Source organism: Canis aureus, chromosome 14, assembly GCF_053574225.1.
Source record: "Canis aureus isolate CA01 chromosome 14, VMU_Caureus_v.1.0, whole genome shotgun sequence".
NCBI classification, from domain to species: Eukaryota; Metazoa; Chordata; class Mammalia; order Carnivora; family Canidae; genus Canis; species Canis aureus.
In genome coordinates this window covers 47,388,731-47,412,079 of record NC_135624.1, presented here as the reverse complement: position 1 = coordinate 47,412,079, position 23,349 = coordinate 47,388,731, and the positions used below count along the sequence as shown (strand labels likewise).

The 23,349-nt window shown below is 44.7% G+C and overlaps 2 protein-coding genes across 3 annotated transcripts in view; one reads left to right on the top strand and one right to left on the bottom strand.

Moving 5' to 3' along the window:
- TXK (TXK tyrosine kinase) overlaps positions 1 to 23,349 on the top strand; it is a 64,132-nt gene that overhangs the window by 3,436 nt on the left and 37,347 nt on the right. Inside the window, exons 2-5 of one of the 2 annotated variants that reach the window (XM_077847943.1) lie at positions 14,638 to 14,692; positions 15,745 to 15,847; positions 16,698 to 16,903; positions 19,883 to 19,948. In XM_077847943.1, the coding sequence (XP_077704069.1) occupies positions 14,638 to 14,692; positions 15,745 to 15,847; positions 16,698 to 16,903; positions 19,883 to 19,948 (430 nt within the window). Of the gene's footprint in view, positions 1 to 14,421; positions 14,693 to 15,744; positions 15,848 to 16,697; positions 16,904 to 19,882; positions 19,949 to 23,349 lie in introns of those variants that run through there. The other variant, XM_077847944.1, reaches the window with a different exon arrangement.
- Positions 933 to 3,912, bottom strand: LOC144283801 (uncharacterized). The gene is made up of 3 exons (XM_077848372.1): positions 3,840 to 3,912; positions 2,647 to 2,833; positions 933 to 2,425 (listed from the first exon to the last, which is right to left on the bottom strand). The coding sequence occupies exons 1-3, from the start codon at positions 3,910 to 3,912 to the stop codon at positions 1,501 to 1,503; spliced, it is 1,185 nt and encodes a 394-aa protein (XP_077704498.1). The 3' UTR covers positions 933 to 1,500.

Genomic DNA, 23,349 nt, shown 5'->3' with positions numbered 1-23,349 from the left:
GTCTCCTCAGGCCTCGCCCGCGCCAGCACCTCCTCCCCCGCCGGGCCGAGGGCCCCTTCTGTCTTCCACCAGATTGACCAGTTTAGGGTCCCATGAGCTCCGAACCCACTAACTGTTAGTGACCGATGAACCCCCTCGAGTGGTTACTTGTCCTCCTTCAAGGTCGGGCTGAGATGATGTCAAACCACTGGTTTGGGGGTTCACGTAGGGTTGTTAACTTGTTTTGTCAATACATTCAAAAGCGCTGATCTCTCTGGTGACCCTCATTTCTTAGGAGCAGGGACAATTTAATGTCCAAAGGCAACACACTGGAGTGTTCTTAGAGGATTTGTCCTAGAAGGGGCCTCTTTTTAATATCAAGAAGAGGGGCACCTGGGGGCTCCGCGGTTTAGTGCCTGCCTTGGGCCCAGGTCGTGACCCCGGGGTCCCAGGATCAAGTCCTGCGTCAGGCTCCCTGCGTGGAGCCCGCTTCTCCCTCTGCCCGTGTCTCTGCCTCTCTCTCTCTCTGTGTCTCATGAATAAATAAATAAAACCTTAAAAAATATATCAAGAGGAAGTGTATGCACAAAACAGGCATAATCTGACACCTCAGGTATATTAAGTGCACACCCAGGATAAAGGATCGATTTCTAAATCGAATAATCATCTCTATGAAATTCTCGGTGTCTTACTTCTTCCCTCCCTCCCTCCTGCCCGTCCGTTTGTCTGTCCTTTCCCTGTCCTTTCCTTCCTTCCCTCCCCCCCCCCCTCATTGGTGTGGGTTCTTGGTTTGGCATCTGGAAAACCTTTTCTGGTAACTGATCAGAGGTGGAACTTCACGCTAAGGAAAAGCTAGCTGGTGTCACACCTCCCAGATGACGTCACTTCAGTCAATTCAAATGTGTCTGATAAAATTATTTTTTAAATGTATTTATTCATGAGAGACACACAGAGAGAGAGAGAGGTGGAGACCCAGGCAGAGGGAGACACAGGCTCCATGCAGGAGCCCGACGTGGGACTCGATCCTGGGACCCCGGGGTCACACCCTGGGCCCAAGGTAGACACTCAACTGCAGGGTCCCCCAAAAGCCCCACAATGTGTCTGACTTTAAAAGGTCCTTAAGAAACAGATCTCCTGGTGGGAATTTGTGATCGTCCCGAGTTTGGCCTTCTCCTTCTGGCAACGGCGGCGCACGTCCTGAAGGGCAGGTGGAGGCCCCGTGCACGCCCACAGCCACAGGCTCCCTCTCCCGGCCCAGCGGAGGGCCGCGGGCGCCAGCATTCCTGCCTGAACACCACGGCCGGCCGTGTGCGTCGGGCCGCCAGCCTGGTCCCTGATTCAGGCAGCTCTTGAAGCCCAGCCACTTAGTCACGTTCTCGAATAAAGGTCGGCAGCCACCTGCCGGTTATGACCAAACTCGGGGGGACTGAATTTCACTTGAGGCTCTGGCTCAAAACGCAACAGTGACGTCGGAGAGGCCGGGGGAGGAGGGCGCCGTGACGCTGGTGTAAACCTCAAGCCTTAGAAACGGAGGGAAGGCGCCGGCGCTGCTTCACAGACGGCGGGGCCACAGCTTTCCTCCAATGGGTGCTGGTGCCTGACAGGTGCTGGTGCACAGGACAGGTGCTGGTGCACAACAGGTGCTGGTGCCCGACAGGTGCTGGTGCACAGGACAGGTGCTGGTGCACAACAGGTGCTGGTGCCCAAGAGGTGCTGGTGCACAGGACAGGTGCTGGTACACAACAGGTGCTGGTGCCCGACAGGTGCTGGTGCACAGGACAGGTGCTGGTGCACAACAGGTGCTGGTGCCCAACAGGTGCTGGTGCACAGGACAGGTGCTGGTGCACAACAGGTGCTGGTGCCCAAGAGGTGCTGGGGCACAGGACAGGTGCTGGTGCACAACAGGTGCTGGTGCCCGACAGGTGCTGGGGCACAGGACAGGTGCTGGTGCACAACAGGTGCTGGTGCCTGACAGGTGCTGGGGCACAGGACAGGTGCTGGTGCACAACAGGTGCTGGTGCCCGACAGGTGCTGGGGCACAGGACAGGTGCTGGTGCACAACAGGTACTGGTGCCCAAGAGGTGCTGGGGCACAGGACAGGTGCTGGTGCCCGACAGGTGCTGGTGCCCGACAAGTGCTGGTGTGCAGGACAGGTGCTGGTGCCCGACAGGCACTAGTGTGCAGAACAGGTGTTGGTGCCCGACAGGTGCTGGTGCCCAATAGGTGCTGGTGAGCAGAACAGATTCTGGTGGGCAGAACAGTTGCTGGTGCCCAACAGGTGCTGGTGCACAGGACAGGTGCTGGTGCCTGACAGGTGCTGGTGTGCAGGACAGGTACTGGTGAGCAGGACAGGTGCTGGTGCGCAGGACAGGTGCTGGTGAGCAGAACAGTTGCTGGTGCCCGACAGGTGTTGGTGCGCAGGACAGGTGCTGGTGCCTGACAGGTGCTGGTGTGCAGGACAGGTACTGGTAAGCAGGACAGGTGCTGGTGCGCAGGACAGGTGTGGGTGCCAGGCAGGGACAGGCGTCCTCCCGCAGAGCTGTCCTGACAGGTGGAGCTGCTCTCAGCTGCTCCCTTCCACTGCCCCCTGCTGGAAGCCTGTTCTCCTACAGCCTAACCCTCCCACCCCCCCTCCCCCCAGCCCCCAGGGGAGGTGGGGAGCCGCACCTTGCAGGGGCGCGAGAAACAGAGCCAGCGTCCAGAAAGGTCACAGGGATTAGGCCAGGATGCAGTGCCCTTTTCCTGCCTTGGCCATACCGATGTGCAATTAGAGCTACCTGCTGGGGAATACGGAGCAGGTGAGAAAGGTCCGCGCAGATGGAGAGAGGCGGCAACGCTGCCTCCCGAGGTAATCCTCGGCCTCAGCCTGTCCCTGGGGCATCTTAGTCTCGCAGAGGCCTGGGACATCAGGAGCTCCCGCCTAACCTGGGCGTCTTCCAAGGGCACCGAGGGGTTCTCTCCCTGCAGGCGGCCTGCTCGCTGGGGTTTCTGTCATCAGGGGGGCCGAGGGGGCCCTGCGTGTTCACAGACCTCAAGACCTGTGTGCTGTTGCAAACTGAAGACGCCCGCGAGTCTCCTACAGTGGATGCCTGCTTTGGAGGGCATCGGTATTTCAATCTATAAGTAAAGATGCCTAGGGGCTTGGAAAGTCGTGCCAAACGAGAGGCCACCGGGGAGCCGCTCAGGGGTCACGATTTGTTTTTTCATTTGCTCAACAATTGTCTTGGACAGCAGCTGAGCTGGGCAGGAGGCTGGAGCGGAACCCAGGCAGGGCTGGCCTTCCCGCCACAGCGGCTCTTGGTCTATGAGGGGAGAAGAAGAACCTTCTCATACTTAAATCAGTGGCGGCAGAGGGTCTGCACCTTTAGTTGAAGGGAACTGTCTTCGCCACTGAATCTGGAAAATGAAGTATTTTTGAAAATCCCAGACTGCAGAAGAGAGCACAAGTAACCCTGGGGATGTTGTGGGGTTCATAATCCACCCTGCGGGCATGTAGTCCTTCCAGGGAGTAGGGGAAGGCCTTATCCTAGTGCCCAGGTAGCTTTCCTACCCGTGGACTGACACCCGCAGTTCCTCCGGGAAGGTTCTCTGTATTTAGATGGGAAGTATCAAGACAGAGAATTTTATGGGTCAACTTGTCTGAGTCATGTGGCCCCGATGGTGGGTCAACATTATTCTGGATGCTTCTGTGAAGGTGTTTGGGGGATGAAGAGTTAAGTCGAGGCTTAAACCAGTGGTCTTTGAGTAAAACAGATTCCTCTCCACAGTGTGGGTGGGCTTTATCTCATCAGTTGAAGAACAAAGCTTGACCTCTCCTGAGCAGAAGGAACTCTGACAGCGGTGCCTTTTTAGCCCCAAACCCAGTTCTTCGTGGAGTCTCCAGCCTGCTGGCCCACCCCGTTGCATTTTGCACTTGCCAGTCCCCACAGTCATGTGGACCAATCCCTTGCAAATGAACCTCTCCGTTCCCCCTAACACAGGTGCTATGCTTACAAACACGAAAATGCCTTTAAAAGAAGCACAAGGTAGTACAACCTGTTTACTATTATATCTGTTTATGATGTCATTTTTACCTTACCAAGAATAAGTTTCTGGGCACCTGGGTGGCTGAGTGGTTGAGCGTCTGCCTTCACCTCAGGGCCTGAGTTAGTATGGTGAGATCTTAGTAGGGCGCCTGCTTACAGTAAGGGCTGTGTTGGGGAACTGCCTTTCCTAGGAGATAGGTCTCATCCCTATATTTTTCAGATAAGGCTGCTGAGTGATGGCCCAGGAATCACACTGTGGCCACAAAAAGAATGGAGCCATGATTTGACTGCAGGGTGGTCTGACCCTAAAATCCACTCCACCCCATGCGCTGTCCTAATATGGAAAAAACAGTTGAACACCAGAGGGGTTTTCGCTCTTTCATTTCTCATCTCAGGGATGGGTGCTTGATTTTGGTTAAGTTACTTCTTTAATTTAATGTTTCTGGGGCAGCACGTCGGACTTATGACCTACAAGTACTAGCCAGAGCTCCGGAAGTTGTTTTCTTCAACTTTGCTGTTCTACTTAGTCAAAAGGTTGTGGTCAACCTAGCCTGTTCTGTGGCCGGCATCGAGCCATGAGATGTCCTGTGGTAGAAGGAGCTACTGAAAAGTAGAGGTGTCATGTGGTGGTGTAGGTATTGGTGAGGCCTGTTCTTTGAGTTCTTGCTGTGTGGCCAGGCACCAATGCTGGATGCTCTGGGGAAGCACTGAAATCAAATTGCTTACAGCGTAGCTCAGTGGTTCTCAGAATCAAAGGAATTTGCTACCTCCCTCGCCCCAGGAGGACATTTGACAATGCCTAGGAGTTTTTTGGGTTTTCACAACTGAGAAGGGGGGTGGGTGGGTGTGAAAAGGGTGAGAGGGGTTGCTGTTGACACCTAGTGCATAGAGGTGCTGCTAAACATCCTACAACTAACAGCATCCCCCAACCCCCCAAGAACCATCCAATCTAAAATGTCAATTGTGGTGTGGTTGAGAAACCCAATGAGAGATGGAGCCTACACAAAGACGGTCATTTAAATGGCCATCTAACATGGTGCCCAATTACAAGCCACAGGGCAGGACCGATCGCTTGTGCTCTGGGAGCCCAGAGGGCCGTGAGATGGGAGTGCATTGCAGTGGAAGTCCTTTTCAGGCTGGAGGCACAACTATTCAAGATGTTTGTGAGAACAGAGCAAGTGGAGGAAGCTGGTGCAAGAGGAACAGTGAACATGGAGAGTCAGAGGGAAGTTGGCCAGGTCATGGCAGGCAATGGACATAAGGGACATAGAGGAAGGTGTAATCTTGATGCCATGTGTAGTTGAGAGTCTTTTTAGGAGCTGAGGATGGAGAGCAGTTGGCTGAGACAGAGTTTTAGGGAAATGAACTCAGAGGGTGGAGTGAAGGAGAGAACACTCAAGAGCAGGGCTCAGAGGCAGGGACTTTCATTCATTCAGTCATGGAGCTAACACGGTGCCCAGAGGTTGAGAGCAGAGTCTCTGGAGTCGGGCTGCCTGGGTCCCATCCTGGCTGTCAACGTGAAAGCGCTTTGGCTCTCGGCAGGGAGGATCCCCTCTGTGGTTCAGATTCTTCATCTGTTAAGTGGCACCTACTTCACAGGGTTAAATGAGGATTAAGTGAGTTCTCACAGAAATGCAGGTGTGGGTCGATGAGGGCTTGCACCAGATTGGTAGCGGGGGAGAGAAGAAGTAAACAACCAAACAATTTGAAGAGATTTGTGGCAGATTGGATATAAGGGATGGGGCTAGGAATAATTCAAGATTTCTGTGGCGGAATCATACTCAGACTTGGGAAGATTAGAAAGGAGAATCAATAGTGTAGTTTTCTTTCTTTCTTTCTTTCTTTCTTTCTTTCTTTCTTTCTTTCTTTCTTTCTTTCTTTTTTTCTTTCTTTCTTCTTTCTTTCTCTCTTTCCCTATTAATACAGTATTTATTTGTCTTCTCTCTGTCAAACCCTGAGCCAACCACTTTCCCCAGCTTGCCTGGAGAAGTATAGGAAATGGGATATATAGGGCAGATGAGACACAGGAAAAAGACCTATGGGGAGGTGGAGACGGCTCTGTCACATGGCAAAGAGGATGAGAAAGGCCACCATCAAGCAAAGGAGCCCCATGACCGCCAAGAGGACAGAGCCCAGAATGGGGTAGGAGAAGAGTTGTTGCTCCAGAGGGGGTTCTTGGCATGACCAATGTGAAGCCGTCAAACACAGGCCCAATACCAGTCCTAGAGCCCGTCACTCCTACCACAGCCCCACCAGCCCCCGTGGACTTGGCTGCTTTATCAGTGTCCCTTGAAATGGCACTGGTTCAGAAGCTGTGGCTGGGAATAAGTGAGGCCAGGTGACGTGGGGCTGACAGGCTGCTGACACCCTCATTTATCAGCGTCTCTGGTGGTTTTAGCACCACTGTGGACACTGACCGGCTCAACATCTAAGAGGGGATCTTCGGGAGATGAGGGGCTGTGGCAGGAGAGCAGCTCCCAGTGCAGAGAAGAGAGACGGGGGCACGGGGAGTGGGGAGGATAGATTCCTTATTGGAGTTCGTGGGGAGGATGAGAATTCGGGTTGTGCAAATGGTGAGTCAGTGGCTGAATTAGAGAAATAAGACTTTCAACTATCATTAAAAATCATGTACATGTAAAAAGTTCTCAGTCCTGAAATAGGCACTTGACTATTGAACCACAGACCTATCTGATTTTCTATAATTTTTTTTAATCTATAAACTTTAGTTTTGAGATATTTCAAGCATTTGGACAAATAAAGAGAATACTATAGCATGCTAGTGACTATTCAAGGAGTAAAGTGACCATTATAGACCCTTCCTGGCCTTGACAATACTAAATGGTTTTAGTTTATATTAGAGCATGAGGCCATAGATGGTCATCGCTCGCCTTGCTGGACCATCTTACAAAGGTTTATAGATGGAGTACAGAGTTTATTCTGCTCTGGCCCATGGCTAAATTGTTCTCATCTTCAGTATCTAAAAAGACTTCCTACTCAGGGCACCTGGGGTCTTATCCTCCCTTATTTCAAGGACTTTCATGATCTAATCCTACATCACCCCTCTTAACTGTTCACTGCTTCCTATTGTACCTGCTTATTCTGTCCTCAAATACAGTTTTCATTTTCTCATTGGGACTGAATCAAGATGGGCGGGGGTTCTGAAAAGGTGTGTAATTTTATGCTCCTTCAAACGAATTTTTAAATGTATCCATTTACTCTACAAATATTTGCTGGATATATATTATATGTCAACAACTGTTCTAGCCTCCTGAGACATAACTGAACAAAATAGATAAAGATCCCCATTTACATTCCAGTAGAGGAGACAGATAGTTTAAATAAATAAATAAATAAATAAATAAATAAATAAATAAATAAATTGCATAGTATGTTGGAAGGTAAGAAATGCCATGAAAGAAAGAAAGAGAAAGAAGAAAGAAAGAAAGAAAAGAAAAAGTAGAGCCAAGTAAGGAATAGCCAAGTCAGGGAGTGCAGGTGGCAGCCATAATCAGTCAAGGTACCTACTCTTCATTGAGAAGATAGGAGTGGAGAGAGTTAAGAAAGTTGGATGGTATTTCTATTTTTAATTTTTGGGGAGTCTCCATACTGTTTTCCATGAAAGCTGCACCAATTCACATTCCCACCGATGGTGCCCAGGGTTCCCTTTTCTCCACATCCTCTATAACACTTATTATTTCTTGTCTTTCTGATAATAGCCCTTCTGATGGGTGTGACATGACATTTCATTGTAGTGTTGATCTGCACTTCCCTGGGGTTAGTGATGTTGAGAGCATCTTTTCATGGGTCTCTGGAAAAATACCTATTCAGATCCTCTGCCAATTTTTAAATCGGATTATGTGAGTTTTTTTTGATTTGAGTTACATGAGTTCTTTATATATTTTGGGTATTAACGCCTTATCCAATGAATCATTTACAAATATCTTCTCCCATTTGGTAGGCTGCCTTTTTATTTTGTTGATGGTTTCCTTTGGTGTGCAGAAGTTCTTTAGTTTGATGTAGTCCCAGTGATTTCCTTTTTTCTTTCTTTTTTTTTTTTTGGTCCTTTCCTGATACTATATGATCCAGGAATTCCACTTCTGGATATTTACCTGAAGAAAACAGCCACTGATTTGAAAAGATATATGCATCCCTATGTTTATTGCAAAATTATTTATAACAGCCAAGATATGGAAGCAGCCCAAGTGTCCATTGATAGGTAACTGGATAGAGCAGATGTGGTAAATATATATAATGGGATATGACTCAGCCATGAGAAAGAATGCAATCTTGCTGTTCATGGCAACATGACAACATGAGGGGACCTAGAGAGTATTATGCTAAGTGAAACAAAACAGAAAAGACAAATACCATGTGATTTCACGTACATGTAGAATCTAAAAAACATAACAAATGAACAAACAAAAACAGCAAGACTCATAAATACAGAGAACAAACTAGTAGTTGCCAGAAAGAGAGGGAGATGGGGGCATAGGCAAAATAGGTGAAAGGGGTTAAGAGGTACAAACCTTCTGTTATAAGTTACAAGGATGAAAAGTACAGCATAGGGAATATAGTCAATAATATTGTAGTGACTCTGTATAGTGACGGATGGTGACTACACTTACTGTGATGAACATTACATAATGTATGTTATTGTTGAATCAGTGTGGTGCACACCTGAAACTAATACAATATTTTATGTCACCTATACTTCAATTTAAAAAATATCTTAAAAAAAGAAGGTTGACGCCTGGAAGGGAAAGTGGTCAAAAGCAAAGAATGTGGGGACAGCAGGCCTGGCGTGCCTCAGAAGCAGTGAGGAGGGCAGTGTGGCTGGGTGACGTGAGCAAGGGCATATTGGACAGAAATGAGAGGCAACCAGAGTCTAGATCACAGACGGTTTTATAGGCTAGTGTGAGAAATTTGGCTGTAACTGTCAGTGAAATGAGGCGTCACTGTGGGATTTGGAGACAGGGAGCAACACTATCCGGCTTAGATTTTAAATTAATTACTTTGGCCGCTATGCTGAGAAGAAACCATAGGGAGTTTAGGTCAGAAGCAGGAAGAAGTCAGGAGGCTCTTGGTATCATCCAGATGAATGATGGCTTAGACCATAGTAGGAACAGAAGGGTGGGAGAAGCAGTAAAATTCTATGTGTGTGTGTGTGTGTGTGTGTGTGTGTGTGAAAGAGAGAGAGAGAGAGAGAGATTGAGATTTAAACCATGGTGAAATATACATAACACAGAATTTACTATTTTAACTATTTGTAAGTGTACAGTCCAGTGGCATTAAGTACGTTTGAATTATCATGCAACCATCCCCTTATCCATCTCCAGAACATTTTCATCATCCCAAACAGAAACTCTTGGATACTTTTTTAAGGCAGAGTCAACATGTTGCTGACAGATTGGACTAGGGCTGAGAGAAAGAGAAGAGTCGAGGACGACTCCAAGATTATTGACCTGAGCAACTGGAAAAATGGAATTGCTCTTGACAAAATGGAGAGGATGGGTGGAGCCAGTCTGGGAAGGAAGGAAGAGAAAGAGCTCAGATTTCTTCGTGTGAATTGGAGGTGTCCACTACTCATCCAAGTGCAGAAAACGAGACTGCATTTGAGTACGCAAGGCTGGAATGTTGTGGAACTGGGTATGCTTTTGGATGCATCAGCAGACAGATGGTTTTTAAGACACAGACAGGGATGAGATAATCAAAGAAGTGAATGACAGAGAAAAGAAGAGATCAAAAGCTTTGAGGCAGGCCGAGAAGGTAGGAAGGAAGAGAAGAAAGCGGCAAAAGAGACCAAGAAAAGAGAAAATCAAGAGAAGAAGAGTGTCGAGTGCTGCTGAGAGGTCAAGTAAGATTGAGGACAAAGAATTAACCATGGGATAGAGTGGTGCATAGGTCACCGGTGACCCTAACGACAGCAGTTTGGGGGAAGTGGGAGGCCCAAAAGCTTGACTGGAATGGGTTAAGAGAAAATGAGAGAAGAACTGGAAGTTGGAAGCAGCAAGTAAAGACTACTCATTTCTAGAATTTACTGTCAATGGGGAGCAAACATGATCAAGGAAATAAGATCAAGAGTAGTTTCTTTTGTTTTTTAATGAGGGAAGTCACAGCATATGCATATGCTGATGGCAAGAATGCAGTGGAGAGGGGAATGGTGGTACCAGAGAGGGGAGAAGTATTTTTTAAAACTTTGAATGTGAATACCTCTATGTGAGGCCACAGTGTTTTTGCCACATTCTACACTTGATCTTAGACAAGAGGCCGAGAGGCGATTTTTGCCACATTCTAAACCATACTCTGACCCACTTCACTCATTTGTGTAACCTACATTCGACTTTGCAACTCTTGGCCTGGCTAGATACAGATCTATACGGGGCTCTAAAACAATACTGGAATCAACTGACCAGAATGTAAATTAGACCCAGTCCCACCAAAATAGAGCCCCTTAGGGCTAATGTACCCTCTTTTTCTGGAGCGTTTTGGCCATTTGGCCATTTGGCAGACACTACCAGAAAACTGACAGAAGCAGTTGAAATCCCCAAACCTAATAATACACAATATAATGCAGATTTGGGGAGCTCAGTCATTTTTTTTATTTTCATGTCTAGAAACCTTGGAATGATCCTTAGAAAATGGGTGATTTCTGGGTGCAGGCAAAAGAAGTGAGAAAGTTATGAAGTCAGGGGTGAGTGATAAGCAAGCAGTGGGAGGAGAGATGAGTCTTTATCTGGGCTTGCACTGAAACTATGTCTCCACGGTGAAATGAGACATTTACCACTGGACCACCACTGTTTCTGTAGCCCAAATCAGAGAAAGGCAAGTAACTAATGCATGGATCTAGATTTGGAAGGTCAAATTCTGTGAAAGGAAATGGAGCTAACATACACTTATTATAGTGTTAAGTATCTTTATTCTTTTCTATCCTATTACCCTGGAAAGATGATCCACAGGGATTAAATATGTGGCTAGCTTCCAAGATGGCTCAGTGAGCCCAGTCTCTTGGTATTCCTTCTTCTCCACCTGGAGAACTTAATTTGGAAAGGTTGGATCAATATGCTTCCAAGCCCTGGCTTCTGGTTGGATTACACTAATGGGGAGTCCTGGAAGGAAGTTATGGTGAGGCTGCCTTGAGTTGGCTGTGTCCCTCACCAACAGATCATTGCTGCTATCAAAGAGGTCTTGGATCTACTTCACTCTCTCTCACTTTCCTGGTCTTTTTTGGACCGAGGGATGGTGACAATTCCACTACTGTTAGACCCAGTTTCCTATAATCCTTTGTGGTTCCCTTACCCCCATCGACACCTTTGTTATTAGTTCCTCTGTGTATGAACCCTTTAAAAATTATTCTAATTTAAATATGTCACGTGTCATATTGGAACCCTGACTGATACAGTAATTGGCATCAGAAGTGGCCCCAGGAAAACGAGTCAAAATTGGATCTCAGATTTATTTGGTCATATTTAGAGGAAACCTCATTGTTGTGGAAGATAACTCAATTGTCAATTACTGGAATTATCATTGGTCGCAGCCTGGAATGAAGGGCAAAACGCTAGCTGTGTGGAGCTTCTGTAAAGTCTCAGGATGAAAATCATAGCACAATCCCCAGGAATTAGGAGTAATGCCTTGACACTGTGCTGACAATTATTTTTAATTAGAAAAGTAGCTGCTGGCTTGCTACTGGTGAAGACTGAATGGTCAACCACGGATCATGAAACATTTATGGGATTCAAACCACCTATCATAAACAGAATGTTATCTGATTCAATGAACCATTAAATTAGCCACGAACAGCAGTAATCTGTTACAATAGGGAAGCAGTATATTTGAAAGTGGGCCCCAGGAGATCCAGAGGGCTCAAGATAGTTCTTGAGCAGGTGACTTATCTTCACATAGTACCTGTTCTTTCTGCTTCTTCTTCAACTCACACGAGAGGCTGCAAGAGGAGTTCCTCAACAAGCCTGATGTGTAGACAGATCTGCATCCTGAGCACATGTGAATGGGAAATAAACAGCCATTGTGCTAGGCCACATTCATAGGTCTCCTGGAAGACGGTGCTGAAATAAAATCTTCCCAGCACTTCAAAACATGCCTTAGTTTGTTTATACTTCGTTAGGAAAAGATAGTCTGAGATACTGATCTATGACAACTAATGGGCAATGGCAAAAAAAAACAAAAGCTGGTTTGCTAGTTGAGAACATGGAAAGTACAAGGTTAGGGGATTTGTGACAAGATCCGGGGAGAGGTATGGCTGAAACCCTTGGAATGGGGACAGAATGGGAAGATAAAAATCAGAAGTCTACTCAAGGATCCATTCTGTTGGCCTTTTCTCAGTTTCATTTGTTCTTCGGTGGTTCTCTGAATACTCTTAACCATGATGTTGCATAATTCAGAAGCAGTTGGCTTAATAGGATAGAGGACAGAGAGTCTGCTAAAGGCCCGGTTATTACTATAACATCTGGGAGGTAACATCTTGCACTGTTGGAGTGGTATTCTATAGGATGCAATAAATGTCTTTTTAAAAATTTTTATTATTTATTCATTCATTTACTCATTTTTTTTATGAGAGACACACAGAGAGAGGCAGAGAGAGAGGCAGAGACATAGGCAGAGGGAGAAGCAGGCTCCCACTGAACAGAGACTCAGATGTGGGACTCGATCCCAGGACTCTGGGATCACCCACTGAGCCACCCAGGTGCCCCCAGATGCAATAAATGTCTTAAACTAGCAGCACATGTGTAGCCAGCGTGTGTGAGTTGGGGAACTAAGGAGTGGCCCCCTCACCACTTCATCTAATAACCCACTGGAATACTCTTGATCTTTTTATCTGTGACCTTGGGTTCGGTGGGTTTGGAGAAGGATCCCTTTCTTAGGGAATACTGGAAGTTGAGACTGCCCTTTGGCCATTTTGGGATTCCTTGTATCATTAAATTGATAGGACCAGAAAGGGGTCAGTGCAGCTGGGATAAGTATCCTGATTACCGGGAAGGAACTGGGTTTGTTCCTCACAGAGAGGACAAAGAGGACTTTGGAGCTCCAAGAATTTACCAGCTGTATTTCCAAATATTCAAAATAGTCCCGGCCAGTGGAAAATTATAAAAGCCTCATGAAAACAAGACCAAAAACAAGGATCCCACAGGAACGCACATTATTCTACCAGATAGAGCACCTTCTTCTTTACCTTTGTTGGCAAAGGCGAAGGGGAACATGGGCTGGATAGTGACAGAGGCATCTGTGATCACCAGCTTAGGACTCGGGACAGCTGTAGATGTGGGGATTGTAGCAGCTATGTTTTATGTACTCTTCTTTTCTCTTTATTTCCTTCCCTACCTTACCTTTTTTTTTTTTTTAAGATTATTTATTTATTTATTCATGAGAGACATGGAGAGAGAGGCAGAGACACAGGCAGAGGGAGAAGCAGGCTCCTGGGACTTGACCCCAGGACCCCGGGTCACGACCTGAGCCGAAGCAGACGCTCAACCACTGAGCCCCTCCGGGGCCCCTTAACCTTACTTAAAGTATCCTAATGGTTAATGCACTAAGCTTCAGATGGCAGTACATCACCGGGTGCTGACATGACGGCTGATGAAACTCCGTTGGTCCCCTGTTCTGGGGGCACAGGGTAGATGCTTGGGAGTAGACTGTACTGCGCGTCTTCTGTTTGCAACTCTCTTCTATTTTCCTGGGACATTTGAAATGATGTCAAATTTAATCTTCTCATCAACCCTAGACGAATAACAGGTCTTCTCGATTACCTTCCTCCCTATACCTGGCATCATTCTAGGTGCTTTCCAAGAATTGATTCAGTTAATCCACCCAGTAGCCTTTTGGGCTAAGTATCCAATTATTCCCATTTTACAGACAAGGAAACTTAAACACAGAACAGTTCAGTAACTTCCTCAAACCCACAAAGTTAGAGATTAACCTCTACTCCCTCAGGCTTCTCTTAGAAGAGGTTAGATCTGATTGTCCTATTTTTGCAGGCAGGAAGAGAAAGACTTACAGAAGTAAAGGGGCTCGTCCCAGATATAGTAACCAGCACCATGAGGATCCAAAGCTAGGTCTGTCTAACCTCAGAACTCGTGTCTAACCTACTCTGCGTCCTTACTGCGTCATTGTCAGCCGTCTTTATGAGAAAGAGCTGACTGGGAAATCCAGGTCCTAAGGAACACAACATATTAACTCACAAAATATTTAAAAATATTTTTTAAAAGAAATGTGACGGACCTAACTCAAAATCCCTAACAGATTTCCCGGGAGAACATTGCTTTCGGAATCCTATATTTTGGCACATTTATTAGCTGACATTAGCTGTGATCACGGTAGAGTCGAATACAGTGGTCACTTGCCATTCACAGACAGAGGAAATGCATAACCAGACCCGGCTAGAGGAGTCTGCGAAGGGAAACCACACCAGCCAGGGTACCAGTAACTTCTTTTTGCTTTTGTGACAGTTTCTCATCTGCCACTGGAGTAAAGGAGGGCAGAGTCAAGACCTAGCCTCTGCTTCATAATTCCCAACACTCCTTGGGAATTTCCCTTGGGAATTTCCTCCTTTGGGGTAGCACCACCAGCCTCATCTAGCCAATGTCATGGACTTACAGGCCTCTCGCAATGATCTGCTTTTCAGATAACACCATCCAGTCCATTTTCTGTTGCTGTTGCTGTTGTTCCTTGCAGAAGCGGTAAGTCTACTTCCCAGGGCAACTTCCTGGAAATCAACTCCTCCAGTTTCTTCATTGCCTATTGAGTCTCCGTGTCTCTTTGGATCTCCTGTTCCCTTTGCACAGAAAACCCCTCTCCCGTGTCCTCCCTGCCGAGTGCCCACTGATCTAAAGGCATAAGTCAAATTTCGTAAGTCTTCCCCTACCCATCCTGGATCCCTTTGGCATGAGTTGCTCCTTCCATTGCCTTCCCCCAGCATGTGGCTTGGGTCTGTATTTAATATATTATTTTGTGTGTGCTCTTTGTCTATCTGTGTTCTGCTCAATAATTTTTACCCTTTAAGGGTGAGAATCCTGTCTTATTCATTTGACTGTCTCCCCCAGGTGATCAGGGTCTCTTGCACTTCGACACCTAGCAAACCATTGTATAGAATAAATGCAATGTACTGTGATAATAGGGACAGCTAGCATTTAATGGGAGTGTCCTCTGTGTAAGACTGTGCTCAAAGATTTGCATTTTTGAGCTCAAGTAAGTCTCAAAGTCTCAAAAACACCTATGGTTTTTATAATCTCCATTTTACAGACAAGGGAATAGAGGCCTAGAGAGGTTCTAATTGCTTCCCCTAGGCCACACTTTGAAATGGTAGAACAGAGATTCAAACTTATGTTCTTAATCGCGACCCCATGTCTCCTTCTAATAATGGATACCATCAAATATCTCATTTGAGGTCATGCATGTAAAATGATCAACGCTGTGCATGCTGCCGAGTGAGTTTTCCATGATCATGATCATCATTTTATGACTTCAATATGCAACAGGTTTGGTGTGGGCATGGGACATATGTTTTCCTAATTTTATCCCATAACAACTCCACATGCTCTTAGCACCTCTAGCTCCTCAATAAGGAAAACGCAGTTCCAGGTGGTAAGTTGCCCATGGAAGGTCTCCTGAGTAAGAAAAAAGTTAGAAAGACACCAGGAGCTTTCATGACTAGATTCATGACAATGTGGTGAATGTGTGGATACCCTGAATTCAGATAATTGCTGGTAACATGGTTGTTTTTCAATCTCAGACAAGTAAGAACACAAATAAGCCTGAGCAAAGATGAAGAATTTTCAGAAAAATACACTCCGCATCGCAGGCTGTGGTTCAGGGAATTGCCAAGTAAGAAGCGAGTGAGTATCGTCTTGATGGGGGAGAAGGAACAGAGGAGACTTGTGTGTTTAGGGTCTGCCCTCCTCGGGGTACTGTTTGCTGCCAAACCCAGAATCTAGTGTCCTGCTCAGCAGGTAACAAGTGCTTAATAAACACGTCGTGAATAAATGCCTTAGAGGAAAGCCCAAGAGAAAAAGACCAGTTACAATAGCCAACTGGGCGATGTTTCGGCAGAACTTGAAACTAGACAGTGAATGGGGGGAAAATGTACTCTGGCTACTGCCACTTTGAACCCAGGATTCATTTTCAGTTCAGTGTTGGAGGCAACATTGCTCTTAAGAAGCGCGATAAACCCAAACACAAGTTTGCAGCCTGTGAAAGGGAAGGGCTCTTTTTCTTTTCTCAAGAGAGAAAAACCCATAAAACAAAGTGAAACTCTTGGAGTGGAAATCAAATTTTAAGAATCGTGGCTTAAAAAACATCCAGGAGGCCCCTGGCTAGCTCCGTCGGTGGAACCTGAGACTCTTGATCTCAGGGTCATGCGTTCAAGCCCCATATTGAGCATAGAGCTTTTTAAAAAAATTTTTTTAAATTAAAAAAAAAATGTTTTTAAAGAATGCAACGCAATGTTGGCAAGACAATTTGCGATCTTGAAAACATACAAAATGATGAGTGTGTTGCTGGATTTAAAAGCTGTTTTGTAGTCATTTCCTATGTTGATCCTACTCTGGTTTTTGCTTTGGTGCAGCTGGGGGGCGGGGTGGGGTGAGGGGAGAATTGGGGCAGCAGGGAAATGTACTGTGTCCCTAGTCTGTTTTCGTGCAGATTACTAGAACATCAGTACCACAAACCACTCCTTGGTTTTTGCAGTCCAACAGAGGCCACACGCAGCCATCCAAACGCAAGCCTCTGCCTCCCCTCCCACTCTCTGAGGTCACCGAAGAGAAGATCCAAGTAAAGGCGCTCTATGATTTTGTGCCCAGAGAGCCATGTGATTTAGCTTTGAAGAGAGCAGAGGAGTACCTGATACTGGAGAAGTATAACCCGCACTGGTGGAAGGCGAGAGACCGTTTGGGGTAAGCCTGGTGCCACAGTCCTCACCAAATCCCCCTTCTTTTATCCTCTGAGGACTCCTGAAGCATAAAATCTGTTTTTTTGGCCCGACTTCTCTCGGTTTGTCATCCCTCCCCCTGCACAGAGGAGAAGCTGTCCCCACACCTCCTATGTGTGAGAGCATCCCAGCACCCTGATTTCAGCAGTCACAGAGCTGCACCCACCTGGCTTCACATCTCAGTGCCCTTACTTGCTGTGGTGTGTCCTTCTGCAAGCCACTTGCCCTGAGTTTTCCTTCCTTCCTTCCTTCTTTTTTTTTTTTTTAAATTGAGGTATAACCTACATGTAACATTATGTTGGTTTCAGGCATGCATCATCATCATTTGCTATTTATATAGATTAGGGAACGATCACCACAATATGTGTAGTCAACTTCCATCACTACCCATAGTCACAAAAAGTTTTTCTTGTGATGACAACTTTTGCAATTTACTCTCTTAGAAATGTTTGATTATGCAATATAGTGTCATTGACTCTAGTCACCCTGGGGTCCATGACATCCCCATGACTTATTTTATATCTGAAACTTTGTACCTTTGACCCCCTTCACCTATTTCACCCACCCTCCCCTCCCTGCCTCTGGCAACCACCAGTCTGCGCTCTGTATCTCTGAGCTTGGGATTTTTTTTTTTTAATGTTTATATTTCTTTTTTTTTAAATTTTTTATTTATTTATGACAGTCACACACACACAGAGAGAGAGAGAGAGAGAGAGAGAGAGGCAGAGACACAGGCAGAGGGAGAAGCAGGCTCCATGCACCGGGAGCCCGACGTGGGATTCCATCCCGGGTCTCCAAGATCACGCCCTGGGCCAAAGGCAGGCGCCAAACCGCTGTGCCACCCAGGGATCCCTTGGGATTTTTTTTTTAATTAAAAAATTTTAAGATTCCATATATGAGATCATACGGTATTTGCCTTTATCTTGTCTGATTTTATTCCCCTTAGCATAATGCCCTTGAGGTCCACCATATTGTTGCAAATAGCAAGATTTTCTCCTGTTTTAGGACTAATATTCTGATTATATATATATATAATATATATGTATATATCTTTTATCCATTCATCCATCAATGGACACAAGTTGTTTCCATATCTTGGCTACTATAAATAATGCTGCAATGAGCATGGGGAGTGCACACATCTTTTTGAGTTAGTGTTTTCATTTTCTTTAGATAAATAGCAGAAGTGGAATTGCAGGATCATATGGTAGTTCTATTTTTTTAAAGGATTTTATTTATTTATTCATGAGAGACACAGAGAGAGAGAGAGAGGCAGAGACACAGGCAGAGGGAGAAGAAGGCTCCATGCAGGGAGCCCGATAAGGGACTCGATCCCAGGACTCCAGGATCATGCCCAAAGGCAGACACTAAACCGCTGAGCCACCCAGGGATCCCTGGTAGTTCTATTTTTAATGAGTTTTTGCTTCTTTATTTGTAAATTGGGGATAAAAATTTCTACCATATAGGGTTTTTTTTTTTTCTTTTTTCTGATTGATACTTTCTTTGAGTATTCGGCTTTTTCTTCTTCTTTTTCTTCTTCTTCTTCTTCTTCTTTTTTTTTTTTGGTTAAGTTCTAAGATGGGAACAGAAAGAATATCTCGCTAACTTTCGTATTTCTGCAGTAACTAGTTTTGGAGGTAAACATTGCAGTCCTTGCCAAAGGTAAAAGAATACCTTGGGATGCAAACAGACTTCATCATGTCAGGGGCAATAGATTGTCATTGTTGACAACAGATTGTAGCACCTGACTGGAGTCCGAGGTAGACAATCCTGAGGGAGATCTGGGCTGCCTGGGAGAGAACGCTGGCATTTGATTTCTATTCTTTGTGATGATTTGGAGATTAGAAGTATCTAAGTATTAGAAGGATCTAGATTAAATATCTTTCTTTAATTATATTTTCCTGCTGATTTGTCTCTTTTACCAGTTTTTAGTTTGGACTTAACATGATGGAGACTGTTGAGTGGGCAAAGAGGTATGAGTAGTTCAGGACCATGTAATTTGTCCTCCTGCAGGTGGATGTTGGTATTGCTCAGACTTAAAAAAAAAAGAAACTGATTAATTTTCATTTCAAAATTAATAAGTATCATTTTTTATAATATGCAACCATGATAAATAATGCCTCCAAACCCAAGCACCGTTACTCACTTACTGAGTGAGTACCCTTCTGGAAAATCTTCAGTGCGCTTTCATGCACATATTGATATATACGTTATTGTTTGCAGATTTAGCTTACCTGATTCTTACCATGATTTATGCACTGTCCCGAAACTTGCTTGGATTTCTCAAATAATGTCATGGAGATCTTTTTGTTATTTTATAATTTCAAATTTCATTGGTGAAGGTATAGAAAAAGAGAAACCCCTGCCCTACTGACAGGTGTGTAAATTGATATATTTTCCTTCAGTGGCAATTTGCTGCATCTCCTGGGGGAGGCACATATTTAGTGACCCAGCAATTTCCCTGCTTGGTATCTGTCTTAGAGAAATACTTCTCTCTGTGCCCAGGAAAGCATGTTCATGTATTTCTGTACAGCATTGCTATAACAGGGACATGGCTAAACTCAAGTATCTATTCTATTTGCAGCAATTACAAAGAATGAAGTTGATGTCTTTGTAATTGCTGCGCTTTTTCATCCAGTTACTATGACACCTTTGTGATCTCATAAGTGCCACCTTTCCTCTCTGAAAAATTTTGACGTCACAAAACATCCTAGATTACTTCCATTGTAAGTTGGAATCTTAGTATTTATCATACAGAGATTCTGGTTAAATATGGAAATGAAAAACCCTTTTGCTTCTTTTATTTTATTTATTTTTTTAGCAATTAAATCAGTGAAACGAATTTGCTTCCCCCCTATGTCCTTGGGGTTTTAAAAGGATTGTTGTCACGATGATGCCGCAAATGTGCCAAGCATTTTGATTTTTGCTTTGTCTTTTGTTGTAGGAATGAAGGCTTAATCCCCAGCAACTATGTCACTGAAAACAAACTAACCAATTTAGAAATATATGAGTAAGTCTCCTCCGAAATATGCTCTATGGTTAATCTATGAAAATCAGGTACATTTGGGCAGCTGATGTATATAGAAGCTGGTATGGGTCTACAAAAGGAAAAGAAAGTAACACATTTGGCTGCTTGAGTTCAAGAGATCTTTGATCCTTTGGATGGTTGATTCAGAAACTTCTTTTTCTTAAACTTCCTTTTGTTTTTGTTTTGTATGACCACTTTTTTTTTTTTTTTTGGTTTAACAGTGCCACATGGAAACAAAACACTCATTTGCTTTTGTTTGACTCTATGTCCTAAATGGAGAAATAATTATTTCAAAAATGACCTTAGTTTTTTAACGAGTAGCAAATAGAGACACACAACTGTATTTTGGCTCATATTTTGAAATGTTTTAGAAATAGCTGAAGATGAGAAGTAGGCTAATGATTGTAGTTAGTTGGGGGAGCTTTTGGAGTGTTCACTTCAGCATCCCCTGCTTAGGTTCTGCTTAGAAACCTATTTTTGGTTACAATGATAGGTCTGGAAGATGGAGATCTTAGCAGTGCCTCCTCTAGCCCCCTCATTCTGCTGATCAGAAACTGAGGTTGTGAGGATAATTTGCATGTAGAGAGTGCCAAAGCTGGGAGTGGGCCCAGTCTCTTATAAATTCAGGTTTGCTGTTTGAGCACTTGGGGGCCTCCTCCCCCAATTTAGGTCCTTGCTTTGCAATTAGCACGGGCTTCCAGCGTGAGGAGGTAGGTGATGCGGGTTGAAACATTAAAACAGGTGCTTCTCAGAGAACCAGGCTGCAAATAGCAATTGAATGAGAACCAACCCTTTCCTCCCAGCCCTGAGGTGTCTGTCTGCCTTTGCCACTAATTTAAGCCCCACCTGGTGGCCAGACTCAGCCTATCCCTCCCCTAAAGCAAATCCAATTCTAAAAGTGTTGGTGAGGGGCACCTGCGTGGTTCAGGCCATTGAGCACCTGACTCTTGGTTTTGGCTCAGGTCATGATCTAACAGGTTGTGCAATGGAGCCCTGAGTGGGAGTAGGCTTGGGGTTCTCTCCCTCCCCTCTGCCCCCGGCTCACATGCACACACATGCCCTCTCTTTCTCTCAAATAAATCTTTAAAAGCATTGGTGAATAATGTAGACTTTATTGAAGAGGGCAAAGGGATGACTACAGGACCTATGACACCTCCACATGACTTTGCCAGGCCTCTCTATTAGCCACTCTGTACCTTGTCCCAAAGCTCTCTCCTCAGTACCCTTTTTTCCTCCTGCACTCAGCTTGTCATGTCCCCTCTCTTGACCTGAGTCATTTAGCTCAGCTGCCCCCATATTCTAGTCTCCACTCAGTAGGACGAAGGCCCTTGTGGCCAAACACACCATCCTGAGAAAAGTTTCGCGATTATCTACTGTGACTTCAGCGTACCCCTTGGAGGGCTCACCACTGCCCCCAACTGAAGCTGCACAACACAATAGGTCTCTCTGAAGGCCTGTCTGGAGAAGTTTGGTTTGAAAATCTCCCATTAAGGGGCACCCGGATGGCTCAGTGGTTGAGAGTCTGCCTTCGGCTCAGGACGTGATCCCGGGGTCCTGGGATCGAGTCCCGCATCGGGCTCCCTGTAGGGAGTCTGCTTCTCCCTCTGCCTGTGTCTCTGTCTCTTTCTCTGCTCACTAATCAACAATGTGACTTTCTTTCCTTTCATTATCAATTAATTTGCTTGCTACTTCCTTAGTTTAGATGAGGCTTGTAGTCTGCCCTTAAGAGCTTGTTCATACTGTAGATACTGGGTAGTTTGAATGAAACTACCCTGAATTTAGAACAATCATCTCATTTTCTTGACTGTTTGTAAAAGTCATCTTTTAAAATTATCTAATGGTGAGAAAATTAATTTTTATTTCTGTTTCTTTTTAAAGGGGTTCATTAAAATATAGATATAACAATTATCAATATAAATCACTAAAATATATCAACCCCTTCTATGTTCCAAGCACCATTCTAATGACTGTGTAGAAATTACTGCCCTCCACTGAAATACTAGAATGTGGCTTAGAAATGGGGGAAATCTGGTTTCAAATTCTGATATCACCATTGACCAGTATTGGGCTCTGGGCAAAATTACCGAATATCTACAAACCTGTAAATGATATGAAAACTGGGAACTATGATACCCATCTCATATAGGACGTAGTAAATATTTGATGCATTCTAGAACTGTGAAGCTAACAGGAAGGGCACTTCCAGTTTTCCTGCTGTTACAGATGTACCACATTTCATAGTTACTTCAGCCCAAGTCACTTCATCTGTTCAGTCTGTATTTCTTGTCCACTTATGGTGTACCAGGTATTAGCTGTTCTAGGTACTCGGGATACAACATGGAATGCATAGAAGCACTCCGTGTTTTCATGGAACTTTCTGCTTCATGGGGAAATAGACTTTAAATATTAACCTCAAATTCACAAATAAATGTAAAATTTTAAATTGTGGTATTATAAAGGAACAGGATGGGACACTAGGAGAAATCAATGGGGAAGGCTCAGAGGTGAGGATGTTGGGATGGGGAAGACCTGAGGAAGTGACTTGAGGCCTAAAGGTAGTAGGAGATAGTCAGGGGGTCAATGGGGAGGGAATCCTGTGTCCTAGCATAGGCTTCTGACCACTCAGGGGAACCTTTATATTTGGAAATATTTATGGCTACTTTGGTTTTATTATATTTTTAAAAAATATTTTATTTATTTATTCATGAGACACACACACACACACACACACAAAGAGAGAGAGAGAGAGAGAGAGGCAGAGACATAGGCAGAGGGAGAAGCAGGCTCCATGCAGGGAGCCCGAGGAGACTCGATCCCAAGACCCCGGAATCACACCCTGAGCTGAAGGCAGGTGCTCAACTACTGAGCCAGGCATCCCAGCTACTTTGGTTTTAAATTAATATCCAAATTATCAACATTACGACATGAAAATCTGGTTTTCAGTAAGTCTTCAAATCTTGATAGTCTGTTTATAAACCTAAAAAAATAAGAACAGTCACTTTAATTCAAACTTGACAGTGTCCTTAAACAATCAGTCCTACTTATAAGCTCAGTTAATTAAATTTCCTGAAACATTTCACTTGCATCAATAAACTCAATGAATTCAATTTTCTGTTTAAATATTTTACATGCCTGGCAGGGCAAATTTACAATTTCAATAGCCTTTTGTAAGTCCACATGTGATCCTGGAAATCTAATAAATTAAACTTAAATGTGGTAAGCAAATTCTCTTAATCATACAAATATTTTAAAAGTCAAATTCCCTTAAACTTCCAATTATAAGTTTAAAATTAACTATGCATTTAAAATCAGAGGCAAAAACCTAATATGTCAGATTCTCTTAAAATAATATTTTATTTTTTTAAAGATTTTTTTTTGAGAGA

What these genes read in the sequence shown, in the direction of transcription:
- LOC144283801 (XM_077848372.1), bottom strand. Translation starts at nt 3,912, where the DNA reads ATGACTGTGGGGACTGGCAAGTGCAAAATGCAACGGGGTGGGCCAGCA. An exon ending in GAGACTCCACGAAGAACTGG is followed by an intron (nt 2,834 to 3,839) that starts GTTTGGGGCTAA and finishes GCTGAGGCCGAG; the next exon opens with GATTACCTCGGGAGGCAGCG. An exon ending in GTTTCTCGCGCCCCTGCAAG is followed by an intron (nt 2,426 to 2,646) that starts GTGCGGCTCCCC and finishes CCTGCACACCAG; the next exon opens with CACCTGTCAGGCACCAGCAC.